Raw genomic sequence first — 22,136 nt, 5'->3', positions numbered from 1 at the left:
GGGACTAGGCAAGTAGGTGATGTGAAAGACCTCCGCCTGAGACCCTGGAGAGCCGCTGCCGGTCTGAGTAGACAATACTAACTTCGATGAACCAAGGGTCTGATTCAGTATAAGGCAGCTTCATGTGTTTACTCTCTCTTCCCTTTCTTCCACTGATTTCCCAACCTTGCTCCTTCCTTTTTTCAAAATCTAGAAATGAATCTTTTGATTTTGAACTTAGAAGTTTGTTCTCTGGATAATGCCAGAATGTGGCCCTAAAGGGAACTTTTTACCTGCCCAAGACTGTTCACATGTTGTGACCATTCGAGCATGTTACATGTCCCCGTTTTTGGGGGATTATTTGCTGCTTAAGACAATTGGACCTCCATGGATCATATGTTATAGCCATCTCTGCATTCTTTCTCACTCTTGCTATTTGGTAGGGTTGCCAACCTTGAAACTCAAGGAACAATTTCGTGACACTAAACCTTATCACAAACCCTTGGTCTCATTTAAACCCAAGTCCACGTATGTACCTAAAAATTGTAGTCATTTCCTTGCCACATTCCAGTCCCTGGTACTTCGCGACTTACAGAAATTGGAGCGCCGCAAGGCTAATCATATGCAGCACCCCAACGTCTCCCAGTTTCATATGAATAATTTACGTGATTTATCACAGGACACTTCACTGATTTTTCGACCTGCTGATAAGGGCGGGAGTTTAGTTATACAGGATCGCTCCTACTATGAACAAGAAAATTGGAGGCAACTCAGCAACACCACCTATTACAAGCAACTCTCCTCTGATCCTACCAAAAGAGTGTACAATATCATTAAGACGACCATTTATGAAGCTTCTTCTCTCAATTACATCAATAAAAATACTGCTGATTTTTTGCTTGTACAATTTCCACGCGTACCGATTTTTTACAGTCTTCCTAAAGTACACAAATCTTTGGTGTCCCCTCCTGGGAGGCCCATTATCAGTTTAGTTGGTTCTTTACTGGAACCCATTTCCAAATACCTTGACTCCTTTTTGCAAATTTTTGCCCAGGTCACTTCTTCTTATCTTTCCGATACAAGACACTTCATTCGTGATGTTGAAGATCTGCTGATTCCTTCTGAAGCCACTCTGGCAATTTTTGACGTCTCTGCCTTATACACAAATATACCTCTTGATGAGGTTCGCTGTATTATTGAAGAATTATTATTCTCTCGTCCTGATCAAACACCGCCTACTCACTTCCTTATGAGTTTACTCGATATTCTTTTTGAGAATAATTTTTTCCGTTATCAGGATACTTTCTTTTTACAGGTCAGAGGTGTCTCGATGGGCGCTGCGTGCGCCCCATCCATTGCTAACATCTTCATGATTCACTTTGAAAAATCTTGTCTTTTTTCTACTACTTTTTTCACTAGTCACGTGTTCTGGTTCAGACGGTACATAGATGACATTTGCATTATTCTCAATTCCTCAGAGTGTTTTCTTTCTTTTTCCACTTGGCTGAACTCCTTACACCCTTCTTTAACTTTTGTAGGATCCCATCACAATTCTGAAATTTCCTTTCTTGATGTTTCCATCTATCGACTGTCTGACAACAGATTGGCTGTCAAGCCTTTCACAAAACCTACAGATTCAGGTTCCAGTCTCCACTTTTCCTCCTTCCACCCCTTGCACCTCCGTTCCAACTTACCTTTTAGCCAGTTCTTGCGCATCAAAAGAAATTCCACCAGAGATGAAGACTTCTTCAGAGCTGCCAATTCGTTGGCGGCCAATTTTCGCAGAAGAGGATATCCACTCGACATCATTCAAAGTGCGCTTGATAGAACCCGTTCTAGATCCAGATCAGAACTGCTGCACCAATCTTCCTCGTCATCTACTCATGGCTCCTCTGCACCCAGAGTAGTAGCTTCCTTACAGTACTCACATCTATCTTTTGACATCAAACGCATTTTGATGCGCCATTGGCATTTGTTACAGGATATTCCTGGATGCAAAGAACCCCCTATTTTGGGGATGAGGAAAACTCGTTCCATACGTGACATCTTAATTAAAACAGATTCTTTACCATCTACCTCCACTATGTCTCCGGGACACCACAAGTGTGGTCATTGCTCCATGTGCCCCTATAGTCTACCCATCAAAGATGTACATTCTAACAGTTCTAAGTTTTCTTACACTCTCAAACAATTTAGCAACTGCGGCACGGCCATGTCTGTTTACGCGGTCCTCTGTCCGTGCCGTTTGATGTACATCGGCTGTTCATCTCGTCCTGTCCGCCTTAGGATCGGTGAGCACCGAACGCGCATCAGGGCGCGCAATTTAGAGGCACCGCTTGTTCAACATTTCATTAATTCTCATCATCTGGACACTGACATTCTATTTTTTGTTTTATGGCAGTTCAAACCTAAACCATTTCATCTTCAGGATGCCAAAAAACTTTTATTGCAACAAGAAGCTCGTCTAATCTGTGCCTTTCGGACCCTTACCCCCCTGGGTCTCAATAATGAGTTTGATTTGTCCTGCTTTATCTAAAACTGTACCATCTTACTTATAATTGTACCATCTCTTTAAATATGCACCTTCTGCTATCACACTGCTATAAAAACGCCCCACCTCCTGTTTGCAGTACCGCTCACATGAGGATACATGCGCTTTTGAATTCCACATAGACGCATTCCCTAGGTACAGCTTATAACCTTTTGTTGTATCTGTTATGTCCTTTTATATAATTTATATTGCAATAATGTTTTCAGCATGCCATATATAAGATGTTATTTATTTCCCAGTTGACGGTCATTTGAACCCTTCGACAGACCTCATAGCCCACATGCTGATTAATGCTAACAACGCTGGAGCTGAAGAAAGCCTTTGAAACGTGATTTACGACTAGCCACGCATTCTCCTTTTATGTTGGTTCCTTGGCTGCACTTCTTGGATTTTCTTATCTCATACTTTTGGACCATTGATGTTTGACTTTATGTTTTGGACTGGATACTCCTATACCCGTTGTGGATTGTATTTAGTCTAGAGCACTAATTTGTGCCATATATTTGCTTGCTCCACTGCATGATGTAATGCTTTTCATTTCTTTTCATTTCATTTCATTTATCATTGTGCTTGTTGACTTTATGCCTATAAATATTGTCTACACATTCAGAAGTGCTTATATGATTTTTTGCACAGTTTGCATGTTCATTGATTGTATCATTATTTTGTATTTTTTACCCAGTGTGGTGTTATATTTTTGAGCCCTCGTGCTACCATTTTCTTCAACTACGTTAACCTTGGCACAGGTGTTCCTCATTATTGTAACCTCCAGGTACTAGCTGGAGATCTCCTGCTATTACAACTGATCTCCGGCCAATAGAGATCCGTTCACCTGGAGAAAAAGGGCTGCTTTGGCAATTGAACCACATGGCATTGAAGTCTCTCCCCAAACCCCGCCCTCCTCAGGCTCCGCCCCCAAAACCTCCCGCCAGTGGCAAAGAGAGACTTGGCAACCCTACTATTTGGCTTCAAGTACCCCCTTCTGAGTAAATTGCGGAGTTTGGATATTTGGAGTGACTGGCTTTTTCAGTGGGTTTCTTAGCATTGACATTAATATGCTTGATTCTATTGACAACTTGGGTTTGCCAGTTTCCTGGCCCACGCAAATATATTGTTCTCCTTAATAAACGTTTATCTTTTTGGATCTCAGTATTCCATCTATGGTTGTAGAGGCACCTCATCACATAATCAAATGTCTTTCATGGCCATTTGGTGTGTCATTCTTTTTTATTTAACTATTTTTTATTAAAATGCAGCAATACATAATCAGAACCAGCCTAGAGGGCAAACAACATGTCTAGTTAACAAATTAAAAACAAACGAAGGAAGAGAATGTGCACAGCTATAGTTTTTCCTTTCTTATCCATTCAGTTCTAACAAGGATTTTTTTTTTAAAAAATGCATTCAATTGTTGCCAATTTTTGTCATCTAAAATAATCTTAGAATTTTGAATTGCTGTCAGTTTAACTTGATAATTCGCGCATCTTTAAGAACCATTCTAATTTGCCAGACAATGTCGGTTATTTCCAATAAAGTGCAGATACCACCCTAATAGATGTCAGAGCACAAAGTAGTACCCCTCTGGAATCAATAGTTAAATGGTCTGGGACCACTGTTCCTATGGGATTGCCTCCCTGGTACACCCCTCAAAGAGCTTTATGTTCATCAAATAACAACTTATTAGTGGTCCCCGGCCCAAGAATTATCCGGTTGTCCTCGACCAGGGCCCGGCCTGGTGGAACTCTCTGTCAAATGAGACCAGGGCCCTGCGGGATTTAGTTCAATTCCACAGGGCCTGCAAGATGGAGATGTTCCACCAGGCCTATGGTTGAGGGCAGCGATGGTTCCATGATAAACTGGCCTTCCTGTTCCATCTCTAGTTTATTCTTTATTTATTCCTGTCCGATTTCCCACGTGAATTTTTACCACTACTACTGATATGGAAGGAGCCTCGTGGCGCAGAGTGGTAAGCTGCAGTACTGCAGTCCAAGCTCTGCTCACGACCTGAGTTCGATCCCGACGGAAGTCGGTTTCAGGTAGCCGGCTCAAGGTTGACTCAGCCTTCCATCCTTCTGAGGTTGGTAAAATGAGTACCCATCTTGCTGGGGGCAAAGGGAAGATGACTGGGGAAGGCACTGGCAAACCACCCCATAAAACAAAAAGTCTGCCTAGTAAACATTGGGATGTGACGTCACCCCATGGGTCAGGAATGACCTGGTGCTTGCACAGGGGACCTTTACCTTTTTTTTTTTTACTGATATGGAAGGCGTCATTTGGATTTATCTGGATCTTGGATTTTTCTGGTTTTAAACTCTTTCAATTTTTAGACTGTAGTATAGATTTTTAATTATCCTTGTTGTATTGTTATATTTATTCAGTTGGATTATTGTGGATGTATTGGTGGATGTGAGCTGCCCTGAGCTTGACCTTGGTCAGAAAAGGGTGGGATAAACATCTAATAAAATAAAATAAAATAAAATGATATTGACACAATTTATGAGATAAATTTCAGGTTTCAAATTAAGGACCAATCTCATTGTCTCAGAGGCATAACATCCAAATCACAACATGTCATAGTTCTGCTGTACACTGCATTGGTCAGGCCACACCTGGAGTACTGTGTGCAGTTCTGGAGGCCTCACTTCAAAAAGGATGTGGACAGCATAGAGCGGGTGCAGAGGAGAGCGACGAGGATGCTCAGGGGCCTGGAGACCAAGCCCTACGAGGAAAGGCTGAGGGAGTTGGGAATGTTTAATCTGGAGAAGAGGAGGCTGAGGGGGGACATGACTGCTCTCTTTAAGTATTTGAAGGGCTGTCACTTAGAGGAGGGTAGGGAGCTGTTCCTGTTGGCAGCAGAGGATAGGACTCGCAATAATGGGTTTAAATTGCAGGAGGAAAGGTACTGGCTGGATATTAGGAAAATGTTTTTTACAGAAAGAGTTGTTCAGCAGTGGAATCAGCTACCTAGGGAGGTGGTGAGCTCCCCCTCATTGGCCGTCTTTAAGCAGAGGCTGGACAAGTACTTGTCAGGGATGCTCTAGGCTGATCCTGCATTAAGCAAGGGGTTGTACTAGTTGGCCTGAATGGCCCCTTCCAACTCTGTGATTCTATGATTCTCACAGATTGTCTTTTGTACCGTTTTCCAATAAACTTGAGCCTTGGGGCATAACCTTGGTGGGTCATTCCTAGGTATAGAACCTCAGCCAGCAGCTCTTTTATTTTAGGAGTGAGGCAGTGGAAATAAGATATGTTTCTTAAGCTCATCCTATTTTAGATTGTATTTCTGGGCTTGAACTGGAAAGTGAGCCATATTCACACTCACATAAAACTAGAGTATATGTGTCTTCCTGACCACATGTGGTAACAGTACATATAGCCCTATGGGGGTACATACACTCCATGACTCTGGAAGCTGCTGGACAAAAGCTAACATATCTTATTTCTTATCATTTTCAGGTACAAGCCCTAACTATGGCAGTGGAGGATACCCAGGGGACACTGAGATGCTCACAACTTTCAACTGGGATGACAAGAACGTTCGCAGGGTGTTCATCAGGAAGGTAATGCTGCCTATCCAGCATGACGATGGTCCAATGGGGCCAATCTCTGAAGCACCAGCTAGGTCCCCAACTAGGGTTGCCAAGCTTCAGGTGGAACCTGGAGACATCCTGGAATTACAGCTGATCTCCAGACTACAGAGATCAGTTCTCCTGGAGAACACGGCTGCTTTTGGAGGGTGGACTCACTCCACTGAGGTCCCCCTCAGGCTCCACCTCCAAATGTCCAAGAATTTTCCAACCTGGAGTTGGCAACCCTATCCCCAACCCACCAGAGGTCATTGACAGGTCTCTTTCCTGCTCAAAGGGGGAGGGAAAATTCCACAACTGAAACCCCAAATATACTTTAAGTAGGGATGGATGCAGTGTAGGGTTGCCAACCTCCAGGTAGTGGCTGGAGATCTCTCGCTATGACAGTGGATCTCCAGCCGATAGAGATCAATTCACCTGGAGAAAAATGGCTGCTTTGGCAATTGGACTCGCATTGAAAAATGGCATTACAGTCCCTCCCCTCCCCAAACCCCACCTGCTCAGGCTCCACCCCAAAAATCTCCAGATATTTCCGAACCCAGAGCTGGCAACTGAATACAATGTTTGTTGTATGGGAGTAGTCAAAAGTTGCACCCCAGGAGGATCATGATCACATTATTGTTTTGAGCATATTTTTCATGCTAATATGCACCCTGCTTTTTTGTTTTCAGGTCTACACCATCCTTATGGTCCAGCTTTTTATTACGTTTGGCATTGTGGCTCTCTTCACCTTCTGGTAAGGTTCTGAATTAACAGCAAACTTTGTTCTTTCCTTTTTTCACTCTGTTAAACTTTCCTTCCAAATGCCATTGCTGTTCCCACAGTCTTTCCACCTATCCTTGATCTGAAAATTCATAGTTAAAGGCTGCATAATGTTTGGCTTGTGAACTATCTGGAAAAGTCCGTTTAACTCTCTGAACTTGCAATTGAAGCTAAAGTAAGTGTTAAAACAGAATGATGGCAAACCATGCCTGGTAAAGACTGAAGTCATGCAAAACTTTTTTTAAAAAAAATAATGCTTCCCCTCAGAATTCCTTGGATATCTTTACTAAGGAAGAACATCCACATTTGTCTTGAAATTTGTCCCAAGGTAAAATTTAGTGGTCACTGCATTCAGAATTAAAAATGGCTGCCTCCTTAAGTATACATAAATGGCTGCTGCCTTAAGTATTCAACTAATTGGGAGAAAAGAAGGATGCTGGTCTTGGCCATCTCTGTAAATCAACCTTAGAGGGCCATACTTGGCCAGTGCTGAGGTATTTCTGGGTTTTGCATGTTATGTCATTGCAATTTGGCCCTAGCTGTCTTTCTTGTAGAATATGTACCTACGTAAGCACTGTCAAGTCACAATTGATTTATGGTGACCCAAGCAAGGGGCTTTCAAGGCAAATGAGAAGCAAAGATGGTTTGCCATTGCCTTCCTCTGCAGAGCTTTCTTTGGTGTAGTGGCTAAGCGCAGCAGATTCTGATCTGGCTAACTGGGTATGATTCCCCACTCCTCCACATGAGCAGCGGATCCTAATCTGGTGAACCGGGTTGGTTTCCCCACTCCTACATGCGAAGCCAGCTGGGTGACCTTGGGTTAGTCACAGTTCTCTCAGAACTCTCTCAGCCCCACTTACCTCACAAGGTGTCTGCTGTGGGGATAGGAAGGGAAGGAGATTGTAAGCCGATTTGATTCTCCACAAAGTAGAGAAAGTTGGCATATAAAGACCATCTCTTCTTCTTCTTCTTCTTCCTCTTCTTCTTCCTCTTCCTCCCCCCTCCCTCCCTCCCTCCCTCCCTCCCATTGAATAGGGCACAACCTAGGTGTGTACACATTTATTCATATCTACAATTCCAGTGGTTGGCTAGGTGTGTGCAGCTTGCGTAGCAGAGGCCTTAGCAGCAAAAGGGCAACAGGATCAAATTGCACTGAGCATCAATAATACATCAGCATCATTTGAGACGTTCCAGGCCATTTAATCAGCTGTCTCCTAAAGCCAACAGCTGTTTCCCTGGAGTAGAATCAGGTGAAGAAATCGATGGCATTGAGCTGATTATGATGTGCTCTCTGCTTGTTTTTAAGGCCATGTGATACTCCTTCTTTCTTGAGCATTGGGCAGTTTAAGGACTATTGCCAAGAAGGGCAAATGCACGGTGCTTGTGGGCTTCTTCTCCACAAGCATACAGAAATGATGTTTACTATCATTTTTACTATGTGAGCCCTCCTGATCTAGTAACTGCTGCACAGGCAGTGTCTTCTAGAATCATGTAGCATGTTCTCTCCCAGCAGCTTTCCACCATCAGCCGTACTCCCCTCCAATATTCAGCCAAATGGAAGTTTGAAGTGTATTCTAAGGTATGCTATAATTCATGCAGGCTTCTTGTAAGAACCAACAGGCCTGGCTTACTACCAGCACTTTTCAGCAATTGAGCATAGATTTTACTGTAGGACCCAATGCCTCTTGCCACACACAGTGGTCCTAGGGAAAGCACACCATTCTTTGGCAGACAAATCAATGTGGAAAGGCCTCTCTGAAGGCAGCAAAAAATGCAAATAGGGGTGTGCCAATGTAGCCATTTCTGTTTGTTTTGCTTCCACATATTGTCATAATCATGGGTTTTGGTCAGCTAGATTTTTTGTTCTTGTCAATGATTCTTTTTTCCTCTCTTTCATAGCCTTTTTAGATTTTCTATGCCATTTATTCTATGCAATTGACAAGCAGATAATGTAGGAAAATGCATACATTTTAATGGGGAAAATCCAGTTCAAGGATACCGAAAATCATGGAAAAGTAGAGGTTTACAGGTCTGTTCCTCTTAGGACATCAATGGCTTTGCCAGGGAAAGGTGCAGGGTAGAGATCGAATAAATAAACAATCATGGAGATATTGTAACCTAACCAGCAAGCTTTGTGAAATTCATCTCTGTTTGAAAGTGGCTGAACTATGGACTCGTTACTTGGTGCAGCTACTGGTGGTCCCATCCCAGCTTTTCATTGGGCGAAAATGCATGGTCGCTTTAGCCTCCTTTATTCCCTGTTTCAGCCAGGATTCAGCCAGGATCGAAAGCATGTATTTTCGCCGAATGTGCATTCAATCCTGGCTGAATCCTGGCTGAAACAGGGAATAAAGGAGGCTAAAATGACCATGCGTTTTCGCCCATTGTCTTCATGTATCTTCTCTCTCTCTTTCTTTCCTGCAGTGAACCTGTCAAAGGATACATCCAGTCAAATCCAGCCTGGTACTGGGCTTCTTAGTAAGTATTAACTCAGAAATGGGCCAGCAAAAGTTTCTACAAGCATGCTTATGTCATACATTGTAGGGGAAGGCAGACATCTGCACAAAATGTGCATCCTAATCCTAAGCATCTTTTCTTGAAGGAAGCAGTCCCATTGAGAACAATGGGACATACTCCCAAATACATGTGCAAAGGATTTCAAAAGTTAAGCAATTTTTTTTTACAGGAGAATACAATGAGTTAGAGTTGATCTTCTTTTCTTATAAATGCATTAAATGAATTGGCATTCGGCTCTAATCATGCACAGAGTAGGGCTTGTTAAACTCCAGTGAAGGCCCACTGGGCAACATAAGGTGGTTGACCTTGTACATTTTCACACCTGATACAAAAAGTAAAAAATGAAGCTCCCTTGCTCTGGGATGGAGTTTTAGAGTTGTGCCAGCTTCATTTGAGGAGCAGAAGCATTGTTCATGGAGGAACACATTTTCCCCAAACGTCAGATGTCAGCCATGTTTACTGCCCATTGGTTGTGCTGTGCTTTGGGACAACAAAGTCTTCTTCATGCTGGGAATAATCACATGAGCAATTTCAAAGAAATAGGGAAGCACAGAGTGAGCATGACAGAATCACAGGACCACATAGCCAATCAGGTTTCACTATGCGCTGCTGAAACCAAGCCAACGGAAAGTAAGGGCACTGATGGCGGATGGGCTTCACTCTGAAGAGGGTGATCCCTTCTGAAGCAATCTCTGAAAAGCTGACAAAGGAGTTATCTTGCACTACTGGTGGCAGTTTTAGCAAGCAGTCCTCCACAAAGGCCAGTTCTATGTAGGACACTTTTTTTAGTTGTATACATTATGGTCATTATGGAAAATAACAGACAATAATGGACACAGCAAGAGCTGCGTGTACAAACATCATGATTCCATATGAGAGTTGAAAAATTCAGTTTTCTGAGAATTTCAGCTTTCATTCTAAAACAGTACATGTCTAGCCCTTATGTCCAATACATGCTTGAAAGTATGTGGACAATGGTTGCTGAAATCACAGAAGCTCTAGAGGTAGCCCCTGACCTATGACCTTCAGAAGCAGAGTTACACTAAATAGAATAGCATTGGTAAAATACATTATAAAAATGTACAGTTAGTCCCCTGTGCAAGCACTGGGGCATTACTGTCCCATGGGGTGACGGCACATCACAATGTTTACTAGGCAGACTATGTTTATGGGATGGTTTGCCATTGCCTTCCCCAGTCATCTACACCAGAAGTGTCGAACTCAATTGTTATGAGGGCTGGATATGATATAAATGTCACTTTGTCGGGCGGGCCCATGCCTCACCAGCCCAGATTAAGGGGGGTGGGTGGCTGCCTCAGCTGGCTCATGGGCCAGTTAAGAGCTCTCAAGGGGCCAGATCCAGCCATGAGGCCTTATGTTTGAAACCCCTGGTCTACACTTTACCCCCAGCAAGCAGTTTTTCTCAATGTATATAGTTTAAACAAGTGTCAGAATTTAGGCTCTTTCAGCACAGCACCAAAGAGATGATCAAGAAGGCTTTAAAAACCCAATGGCGTTATGCTTCCAATACAATTCTAGATCTTGTCATGCTGAAGTATATGTCACATGGAAGGAATGCAATTATTAATTTCACCAACAAGGGAAGGAAAAAATGTGTTGCAAGTGACATTTCTGTCTTGTGAATGCTATGACTGCGGTAGATGCTTTGCTGTTATATTGAAGCGTTACTTCACTGAGAGTCAGCATTTCCATGGGTGAAAAGAATTGAGTGCTAAGGAGCGGCCTAGCATCACTACTGTTATTTCTGACTCAACTACTTTGACAGCGGTCTCACATGTAGGAAATCAATGTCACAAAACAGTTTCTCTTGCTAAATGGGGTACATTGGGCTACACAGGAGTAAGAGCAAGAAAAAGGAGGACAACCCTAAAGTGGCCCATGATAATCTGAGCCACAGCTGAGATGCTTAATCAGCCATTGAACCCAAATAATTTGGGGGAATGTCAACATTTCTTGCGCCCTGTCCCATGGCGTTAAAGCATTTGCTGAAGAGGCATTTCCTGTGATGTCTGTTAAGTTTATTTTTGGCATTGGGGGAGATCACTAAGCACATCGAAGGTGAGCAATACTGGGTGTGTGGCAGCAGCATACAGAACTGGCTGCTTATTTTTGTTTTTACACACAAAGAAGAAAAAATGTTAGTGGACTGAATAGCGAGCGCATGGCCAATGACGTTTGTGCATCCTCTGTTCTACAAACAGATGGCACATAATTCCTACGCAGTGGACAAAAATGTAGCAAGTCTTCAGCTGTGTGACAGCTAGGGCTGGGTCAGATGTGCATGGTTATCACCACAGTGTGGTGCAGTGGTTAGAGCATTGAATCTAGGAGACCTGAGTTCACATGTGACATAACATTTACTGGGTAACCTTGGCTTAGTTATACTCTCTTAGCCTCACATATCCCCCAGGGTTTTGGTGAGGACAGCATAGGGGAGAGCCATGTATGCCACCAGACACTCCTTAGAGGAAGGGTAGGATTAAAATGTGCTTGGTAGACTGTTTCTTTAGGTACTCTAGATTGTGATGGAAAGCCGAGAACTGGCTTTTTAGTACAGATATAGATATAGATATACTTTATATAGAATGTTTTCTAGGAGCTGGGTTCATTCAAATGTAAGGAAGGAAGGAAGGAAAGATAGATGGAAGAATCTGCCTAGTCTCCGTCGCAAAGGTGACTGGTTTTCCCAGCATCCCATTTCTTGTTCTTTGTTTCCTTGCAGTGCTGTTTTCTTTGTTACTTATTTGATTCTGGCGTGCTGCTCCGGACCCAGGTAAAATGCTCCGTTCGGTGCCTTTGATAGACGTGCATATATTAATTCAAAGCGTAGCCTCCCTATACCTTCTTATCCTTTGTTGGAAGGAGCAATCCCCTCTACCTTAAAAAGCTATGGATACCCTCCTAGCTTGTTCTGCATTTTGTGTTCTGATTTCTGCTTGAACAATCTAAGGCAGGGGTGGGGAACCTTTTTTCTGCCAAGGGCCATTTGGATATTTATAACATCATTCGCGGGCCATACAAAATTATCAGCTTAAAAATTAGCCTGCTATATTTGGTCAAACATTTAGCCAAGAGACGGAGACGGCTCTGTCTGCCACGTAGTTTCTCCACAGCCCGGGTGGGAAAGGATTAACACAGTTTCTTGGGCGGTCCTAGCAGCTCCATAGCTAACAACTCTTCTGCAAGGGGGAAAAAAGGTTCCTTTTCTTGGCAAAACAAACTCACATCCACCTTGAATAGAGGGTATTCCTGTCTGCGGAAGGGGGCAGATCACCAGTCTTAGATCCTTCTGAGCTAGAGATCTGCCAGGACCCATGAAGGGCCAGAACAAATGATTTCGCGGGCCTTATATGGCCCCCGGGCCTGACGTTCCTCACCCCTGATCTAAGGGAAGCCAAAACACCATGATTTCTTTTTGGTAGCATATTTGTTTTGAGCTCCTGATTTCCCCAAGTGGCGGAACGTTGCAATGACTGCCTTTGTCACAGTCAGTTCTCTTGCGATGTAGACAGCTGGAGTGTTATAGTGTTGCTGTTAGGTCAATTTACCAGTACACAAACCGAGCATGGGGAAAGGAGAAGGAAACTGGTCACAAAGCTGGACAGACACTCGTAATCTTTAAAGCAGCACCAGTTCTCCCAAAGCCTTCTCGAACACATGAAGCTGCCTTGGTTCAACAAAGTCAGTATTGTCCACTCAGACAGGCAGTGGCTCTCCAGGTTCTCCCAAAGCCTTCTCACTTGTATTCCCTTTTTCCAGCTAGTATCACAACTCAGACTCTCTCTTCTGGTTCTTTTGCTTCGCTGTATTCAAAATGGCCAGATTATGTGCCTTGAAACACCACCCAAACAAATGGGTGTGTCCTGTAACTAGTACACACACGAACACATGAAGCTGCCTTATACTGAATCAGACCCTTGGTCCATCAAAGTCAGTACTGTCTACTCAGACAGGCAGTGGCTCTCCAGGGTCCCAGGCAGAGGTCTTTCGCATCACCTATTGCCAGATCGTTTAGCTGAAGATGCCGGGGATTGAACCTGGGACCTTCTGCATGCCAAGCAGATGTTCTACCACTGAGCCATGGCCCCTCCCAGCCACCAAAGAGAAATAAAAGGGCCACACCAGCCACCAGAAGACGTGAATTCTCATTTAAGTGAGCATCAGTGTTCACTGGTGAAACGTCTTTACTAATTACTATTCGGAAGCCTAGATCATCTTGGCACTTTGCACGGCCATTACAAACCTTCCAGCTGAATAGAATCTTCATCCTTAAGTCATTGTGCAGTATCCTCCCGGCAAAAAAACCCCCAGAAGTATAGACAGCCTAGATGAGTGACATTTGCTATACAGACAACAGGTAGGATCCAGACTAAATTCGACAGTGGCAGAATGGAGCTTTTCTGCCTCCCCCTTCTTCCAGTGCAGCCCACTGATCTCAATGAAATACTTCTTGGGGGCAGTGAGCCCTGAAGAATGTCATGAAAGAGGTACGCAACAGGAAGGTGGAATCAGAGGAAATTGCCGGTTTAGTCTGGATCCAATCCAGTGCCTTAAACGGTTTGCCCTCTAGTCTGCATAGAGAACATTCCTAACCTTGAGGGAGTTTTTGTCCAGTGAATATTTTATTAATTCAAAAATATACAACATTATTCAATACAAAACCAGGTTTCACTAAAACTTTACGAAAAGAAAACATATACCATTTAGCTCCTTCTTCAAGACTTTGAGATCCCAAGTCATAATACCGAAAGTCCGTTTTCCCACAGATTTATCTGAATAAGTGCAAGAATTATTCATTTCTCTACACTTATAGGTTAATTTAATCATATTTGCTAACTTCTGTATGCTTACTAAGCAGTCAGATACAGGCTGATTCCTCACATTACTGGATATCGTGCTATTGTCCACAGCCTCAGGGGATGGTACCAGGGTATGCTTGGACAGTAGGGTTGCTAACTACCTGGGGAAAAATTCTATCCCTTTAATAGAGGCTAATTTACCAGGTGATGTTATTTGCTTCCATGCCATGAAAACCTTCACCTGCTGCAGTTCTCCTCTTCAGTTCTGCCTCTGACATTTTTCTCCAGGCCTGTTGGTAACCCTATTAGAGGGCTCATGGTACAGCCTCCTTCCAGGCCTGGGTCTGGTCAATGCCTGTTTGGGAGAGCTCCTGCAAATCCCATCTATGCCAGCTTCAGTTCCTCAAGGGAAGAAATACAGGGTGCAATTGCAATCAACTAATTAAGTAAGAAGCACAGCTGAAGAGCCTGGTTGAGAAGAGAGCCTAGCTCTCAATTTGCATTGAATCCATGAGAGCATTTATGGCCCAATAGCAGGGTACCGTATGAATTGTAGTTACCCGGCAGAATGAACTGACTGTTGCACCAATGCTCAGCTGTCCTTTAATTACCTTATTATGTAACCCTGTTGTGCAACTTTCCTTTCGGTGATTATGCTCTGGGGGCAACAATTGCTTACTTGGCTGCCTTTCACTTTATTCACAGGAGGCGCTACCCATGGAACCTGATTCTCCTGAGCATCTTTGTAAGTAACACACCTGGCACCGCCCTCATGTTGAATAGGGGGAATCCTACAGGTGCCATGGATTGTGATGTAGTGGTTTAGACACCATCCCCAGGTGTTTCCTGAGTATTGACACAATAACATTTGTGGTTAGCCCTAACAAACTATCGAGGGAATTGACTCTGTAAAGTGGGAATGCATCAGTACACCAATTAAGTAGGGTTGCTGCCATATGTCTTGGGCTGCTCCTGTGCCTTCAGCAACAACTCCGTGTGTAGGAATCAGCTGGAAAAACTTTTCATGCCTTGGAGATCAGCATTACCTTTTGCTAAGTGCTGCCGGTCATGTTGCTGTCGAAGGCACATGTGCAAGGGTCAGTTGAAAAGTTTTCAACTCGATCGTTAGATGCAAAGGAGGAAAAAGTGTCTAGAAGAGGGAAAGATTGAGTAGGAAGAGTTCATTGTGCAGGGGTGAGAAAATCTGTCCCTACTGAAATTTCTCTCCCTCTCCCTCTCTCTCTGTGCCATCAAGTTTTAGCTGACTTAAGGCAACCCTGTAGGGCTTTCAAGGCAAGAGATTAACAGAGGTGGTTTGCCATTGTTTGCCTTTGTGTAGACAAGCTTGGAGTTCCATGGTGGTGTCCCATCCAACTACTAACCAGGGCTAGGCTAGAGTGTCCGTCTCACGGTGAAATTTCTCTACTAAATATCAGTTAAAGGAACTTGCACCCCAGCCTACAATGGAACAAATAAATAGATTTGGAATTTATTCTGGATATAGATTGAATAAAAAGAAGACAAAGATAATGTTACTAAGGGCAGCCAAAGAAGAAGAAGAGATAGAAAAAAAATAACAGAATGTACTGTTACTAAAAATCCAATAAAATATCTGGGAATATATATAACAAGAATAATTAATGATAATCTTTATATAGATAATTATCAAAGAGTTTGGACAAACATCAATGAAGATGTTCAAAGATGGGCAGAGTTAAGAATGTTGTAGCTTAGAAGAATCTCTGCAATTAAAATGAATATATTACCAAGGCTGATTTTCTTATTTTAGATGCTACCAATATATATAGGCAAAGAAACTTTGAAAAAATGGCAGAGAATGATAAATAATTTCATTTGGAGTGGAAGAAAGTTGAGAGTAAGATTTAAAGTATTACAAGATGAGAAAAAAGATGGGATCTGGCTGTACAAATATTAACCTCTACTGTCAAGTGGCAGCACAAGCCTGGATATCAGACTGGATTACCAATCTGAAAAGGAAGAGTGTAAAATTGGAAATAATTGATACTAAAGAAGGAATAAATAAATATGGAATAAGAAGTCATTAAGAGCAATTTGAACGCAAGATGGAAGTCATATTTTGAGAGATGGTTTACTAAAAATATGCCGAGGCAGAATAAGTCCTCCAACCTCACCATTGGCGTTACCAGTAGCACACAGTCAAAAATGGATTATATAACTTACGAGAACATGATAGTAGAAAAGAGCAAGAGTCCAGTAGCATGATAGTAGAGACATGGTAGATAAACAAGGGAAAATAAAAACTTGGCCAACAATTAAAGATGAAGGAAAGAATATTCCGTGGTTATTATATCATCAGATGCCTTCAAAACTAAGAGCCCATTCGGGGCCAAAGCTCATTAGGAGCTGGCACGTCCCCACGGCGGCGTAGGGGCCACCTTATCACAGGTGGCACCTATGCTGGCCCGGGGGCAAGAATGCCGGCATCTGGGTGCCGCCAACCCCCGCCACCAGTACAACCATGCCAGTGCAGGGGAGGGCGTTCCTGGGGGTGGAGCTGCCTTTAGGGGATTGAACCTAGGACCTTCTGTGTGCAAGGCAGATGCTCTACCACTAAGCCATGATGTCCAATGAAATCTTTCCTGGTGCCCGCCAAGTGTTTTTAGAAAATGAGTGGAGGCAGGTAGGCAAGGCTTCTGATTGGCCATTGGAGATTTGATTGACTGTGCAGATATTTAAAAATGTTGGTATGGCAGCAGCTGCTGCAACACCACTAGGATCTTCACTATGTGATTGAGCGTAAGCTGCGTGGCTGGCTCCGCCTGTTATGGCAGCCAATTTGTGGCAGCACCCACCATACTGTGTCGGAATTCCAAAGGTGCCTGTAGGCTCAAAAACGTTGAGGGTCCCTGCTGTCCAACTTATGTATACTGCATTGGTAAGTATGGTCTTGCCCAACTTCCGATTCACCTGTCGAAAGATAGGACATCTGCCATTTATGACAGTCTGCCAGGTATCTCATACATTCCTGTGTCTTCAACCCTCATATTTGCATTCCCAGGCTGAAGCAAAACAGGTTTATCAAATCTCTGCTGTAAATGGCCAGTTTAACGTGCTGTGCCGTCCTAAAGAAGCATCAACAACTTGCCCACAGAGCTGTTGTTTCTTATTATTTTTTCCGGGCTCCAGCTTCTTAAGTAACAGATTGTCTTTCTATCTCCACAGACTCTGTCCTTGGCTTATCTTACAGGGATGCTTTCCAGGTTAGTCACTCACAGAAGGAAATGTAATCGTTCATTGTATTTATTTAATTAATGTATATTCCACCATTTATTAACGAATGGACAAAGAAGCAAAGAAGAAAAATATTAGGCTTGCCGTTTGCCGACCCCTGCCTGGGCCCCAATCCCCCATCCTCCAGAAATTGAGGAGTGGGAAGAAAAATGGGAAGAAAACAGGCTCCATAGTAGGGTTGCCAACTCGAGGTTTGGAAATTCCTGGAAATGTGGGAATGGAGCCTGAGGAGGGTGAGGTTTGGGATGGGGAGGGACCTTAGCAGAGTATAATGCCGTAAAGCCCACCACCAAAGTTTCCATTTCTTTCTGCAGAACTGATATTTGTCATCTGAAAATCAGTTGTAATTCCAGGAGCTCTCCAGGCCCACCTGGAGATTGGCAACTCTACTCCATAGCTGGAGATCTCCATAGGGATGTTTAGGAATTTCCCTATATCACTATAGCCTTTGCCATAGAGATTAGGGGAAATTCTTAGATTGTCACCCAGAAGTGACAATTGTCACATCCTCCCAAAACTTCACCCTCCCCAGGCACTGCCCTCAAAATCTCATGGCATTTGCCAAGGTAGTACTGGCAGCCATAAACCCCCCTAAAAAATACACAGAGAAGAGCAATCACATAATTAAAAATTACATTTAAAATTTAAATAGTAAAATTAGGAATAATACAAAGCAGAAAGTGATCCAGCACAAGAAAAAAGACTAGTTAGCCCAGAAGAGAATTCCATAACAGGGGGGTCATCACTGAAAAGGCACTGAAAAGGCATACAGCAGACAGCATTTCAGTTTCTGGCCAGGTTCATATAGAGGCAAGTGGCCCTTTCGGTACTCATATCCCTGGATTTTTACAGCTTTACAGGTCAAAGCCAGATCAGAAAGAGTTGCCATATTTCTTCTTTGTACAAGGTTTTGTTTTATTTAGTAGTAATATCAGTCAAACAAGACAACCACACTAGCAATGTGATGTCACTTCTGGTGAATACCTGGAAGTAGGGTTGCCAACCTCCAGGTAATAGCAGAAGATCTCCTGCTATTACAACTGATCTCCAGCCGATAGAGATCAGTTCACCTGGAGAAAATGGCCGCTTTGGAAATTGAACTCTATGGCATTTAAGTCCCTCCTCTCCCAAACCCCGCCCTCCTCAGGCTCCACCCCAAAAATCTCCTGCCGATAGCAAAGAGGGACCTGGCAACCCTACCTGGAAGTGATATCACATCACCGGTATGACAATGAGCCAACGCTCTAGGATATGGGCAAAACTATAATTCTGGTATTTGCTGGAAGTGATTGGGCCACTAGAGTGGTGCTGTTTTCCCCTATTTCCCTCCTCTAGTTCCATGTGTTCCCGACTATTGTGCCAGGTCCTTAAATTGGGAGTGTGTGAACTACCTAGTCATACCTCATGAACAGAATTAACTGCATCGAGTAGAAGCTGGCAGGAAGGAGGGGCAGTAGATCCATGAGCAGGTGTTTTGAGTTCTTGGGAGCCTTTAGTTATTTAATTTGTCTCTTGCAGCACAATAGCTGATAATTCTCTCGTGTCATGCAAACACCTCTTTGTGGCACATCCGTGTCCTTCCAATGCATCATTTGAGAATTACTATTTGAGCTTGGTTGTGTTCTTCTTTGCACGGTGATGGATCTAATCGGAACTGTCATAATTTCATTTCATTATTCCTTGTGCAGCTACTACAACACCAAGTCAGTCCTTCTGTGCCTCGGGATCACAGCACTGGTATGCCTCTCTGTGACCATATTCAGTTTCCAGACCAAGGTGAGTCGAGTGTAATTCAACAACTTGGTTCTGACTTTGTGACAAATTATATAGCTAGGAAAGAAGAGGAGACATCTTTTGTCTATAAACAACAGGGGGCTATTCCTGGACTATACCACTTCAGGCTTCAGATAGTCTGGTCTACACTTGCACTAGAAAAAGGTGGTAGAATTTTGAGTTGACTGTACCACTTCAGGCTGAAGGCTGGCTATGCCATTTTCAATGGTGATCACACAGCCTTCACCTACAATCTGATCAAATACCAGAGTAGGCTTCAAGACATTTGGCTGCCCCCAATCACATCCATTGTACCCCTTGACCTGTGACGCTGGCAGCCCAGAGGAAGGCAAGCTCTGTCAGCACTGCTGGCGCTCAGCTTGGACCTAGGCTATGTGGCAGTTCTGGGAGTTGACAAGGGGCACAAGTCATGCCAGCCATTTCATCCTACTTGGCCACCCTCCTCAAATTGTGGTGACCCAGGGAGCCACCTGGATCGCTTGTACCAGCTAGCCCTAAGTAGAGCATCCTGCTAGCTCACAGTTCTTACTGATACTGCTGCATGGACAGAGCATGTTGCAATGTGGAGGAATGCCATGTGTTTGAACTCTCCTTCAGAGGAAAGAAATCTTCATCAGGTGGAAAACTCACATAGAACTCAGGTTACTGTGTGAAATGTCACAATCCTCTTGCAAACAATCGCTAAAATGCATTGAAAGTGGATTGAAAGTGCATTATTCAGCATGTTTGAAAGTAGATTTATGGAATCTCTTCATACATTACAAATGAAGGTCCCGAGTTGCAAGGCCCTGTCAAATCTTACACACTGGGGTAAAGTCAACCAAAGTGTTGTGAAGCTCTTCTGCATGGTTAAGGTCAACGGTTATGGAAATCACAGATTTCTGTTCTTTGGGCAGTATCTGGCCAGTCCAGAAATAGAACCTACCAACAATGCCATCGTTTCTCTTGGAGTGCGCAGGTAAAACTGTAAACAGGGAGGCAAGACATTCCAAAAGTATTTAAAAAGTAAAAGTAAAAAAAAAAAGTAAAGCAAAACCATATAAAATGTTGACTTTGCATGTTGATTTTCTGACAGCTGGCCTCAAAGCAAGATAACTAGCTGTTTGGAGGCATTTTTAATGGTTGGTTAGCAAGGCCATATACATTCATTTATTGTTTTATAAATCATCGAATGATATTTCCAGTGTGGGCAAATACTTTCCAGGATGTGCGTATGTGTCAGAATCCTGTTTGAATACTCACTCAACTCCTTGTGCCTTCCCAGCGTGATGTAGTGGTTAAGAGCGGTGGACTCTAATCTGAAGAAAAGGGTTTGATTCCCCACTCCTACACCTGCTAGGTGACTTTGGGCTAGTCACAGTTATCTCTGAACTCTCTGAGCCCCACCTACCTCACAAGGAGTCTGTTGTGGGGAGAAGAAGGGAAGGTGATTGTAAGCTGGTTTGAGACTCCTTATAGGTAGAGAAAATAGGGGTATAAAAGTCAACTCTTCTTCATCTTCCTACCATGGTTATAAAAACTGCCCTTAGACCTAAACCACCTAGATTTGCTTTGATGTCAAAAGTACTGGTTCAGTGGGTGAGGACAGCAAGGAGATGGAGAGTTAGTGGCAGCTAGACCAAAGTTATGGTATTACAAATGCAATGTATGAATTTTTAAAAGAATACTGAAAGGTACATGGGTTGGGTGATGTACCCCAGTGCTGAAAGATCTGCAGCAGCTAACCATTTGTTTCCAGGAACAATTCAAAATGTTGGTTCTTACCTTTAAAGCTCTCAATGGTTTGGGGCCAGGGTACTTGAAAGTCTGCCTTCTCCCATACTGTCCAGCCTGCCAGTTAATACCTGCATCACAAGCCTTGCTCTCTGTGCCCCCCTTCAGAGGTGAGGTGGACAGAAACCACAGACAGGGCTTTTTCACTAGTGGCCCCTCACTTACTAATTCCCTTCCCCTTGAGGCTCATCTAGCACCTATACTGCTTTCTTTTAGGTGCCAGGCCAAAAGGTTTCTGTTCACCCAGGCTGTTAATGAAGGGGTTGATCTTGTAACACAATTTTAGTCTGGAAATTATTATTTTAAGCTGTTGGCAGTCTGTTTTTATGGTCTTGGTTGTTTTTTTATGCTTGGCTGGGTTTTAAATGCTGGATCAATATCTTTTAATGTTTTGTTTTTATTATTTTCATTTTGTGAGCCACCTCAGGCAGGTTTCTGGAGAAGCAGCATAAAATTTTTCTAAATAAATAAATGAAATAACAGTGGAAGGGCCCTCAGAAGGTCCTAGGCTCAAACCCCACTGTCTGGGGTTTGGGCTCTGGCTCAGTGGTAGAGCCACTGAGTGATAATTCTAGAGCACATTAAACCTCTCCAGAAGATCCCAGCTTCAGTCCTTTCCTTCTTCAGTTAGCAGGACTATCGCTCAGAGTTGCTGCCGGTCAGAATCGATACTGGGTTAGATAGACCAACAATCTCACTCGGTATAAATCAGATAACTCACTTGGTGCTGAATTATGAACTGGGGCTTTGGGGTAAATTTACATGGGACAGAACTCGTTTATGTCTAGAATGTTGTAGGATATGTAGCTTGGGGTAAAATTGGAGAAGTATGAGCCCTGTGGCGTGGGATGGTAAGCTGCAGTACTGCAATCCAAGCTCTTCTCACGACCTGAGTTCGATCCCAACAGAAGTTGGTTTCAGGTAGCCGGCTCAAGGTTGACTCAGCCTTCCATCCTTCTGAGGTCAGTAAAATGAGGACCAAGCTTGCTGGGGATAAAGGGAAGATGACTGGCAAACACTGGCAAACCACCCCATAAACAAAGTCTGCCTAGTAAACGTCGGGATGTGACGTAACCCCAT

The 22,136-nt window shown here is 43.4% G+C and overlaps 1 protein-coding gene across 1 annotated transcript in view; it reads left to right on the top strand.

The window, feature by feature from the left end:
* FAIM2 (Fas apoptotic inhibitory molecule 2) overlaps window positions 1-22,136 on the top strand; it is a 53,457-nt gene that overhangs the window by 12,175 nt on the left and 19,146 nt on the right. Inside the window, exons 3-9 of the mRNA XM_056866999.1 lie at window positions 5,987-6,090; window positions 6,789-6,853; window positions 9,304-9,357; window positions 12,140-12,190; window positions 14,922-14,961; window positions 17,421-17,458; window positions 19,178-19,265. Coding sequence (XP_056722977.1) covers window positions 5,987-6,090; window positions 6,789-6,853; window positions 9,304-9,357; window positions 12,140-12,190; window positions 14,922-14,961; window positions 17,421-17,458; window positions 19,178-19,265 — 440 coding nt within the window. The remainder of the gene's footprint in view (window positions 1-5,986; window positions 6,091-6,788; window positions 6,854-9,303; window positions 9,358-12,139; window positions 12,191-14,921; window positions 14,962-17,420; window positions 17,459-19,177; window positions 19,266-22,136) is intronic.

The sequence above is a fragment of the Euleptes europaea genome, chromosome 1, assembly GCF_029931775.1.
Source record: "Euleptes europaea isolate rEulEur1 chromosome 1, rEulEur1.hap1, whole genome shotgun sequence".
Classification (NCBI taxonomy): Eukaryota; Metazoa; Chordata; class Lepidosauria; order Squamata; family Sphaerodactylidae; genus Euleptes; species Euleptes europaea.
Note: the sequence above shows the minus strand (reverse complement) of the source record. Positions and strands in the feature narration are given on the sequence as shown.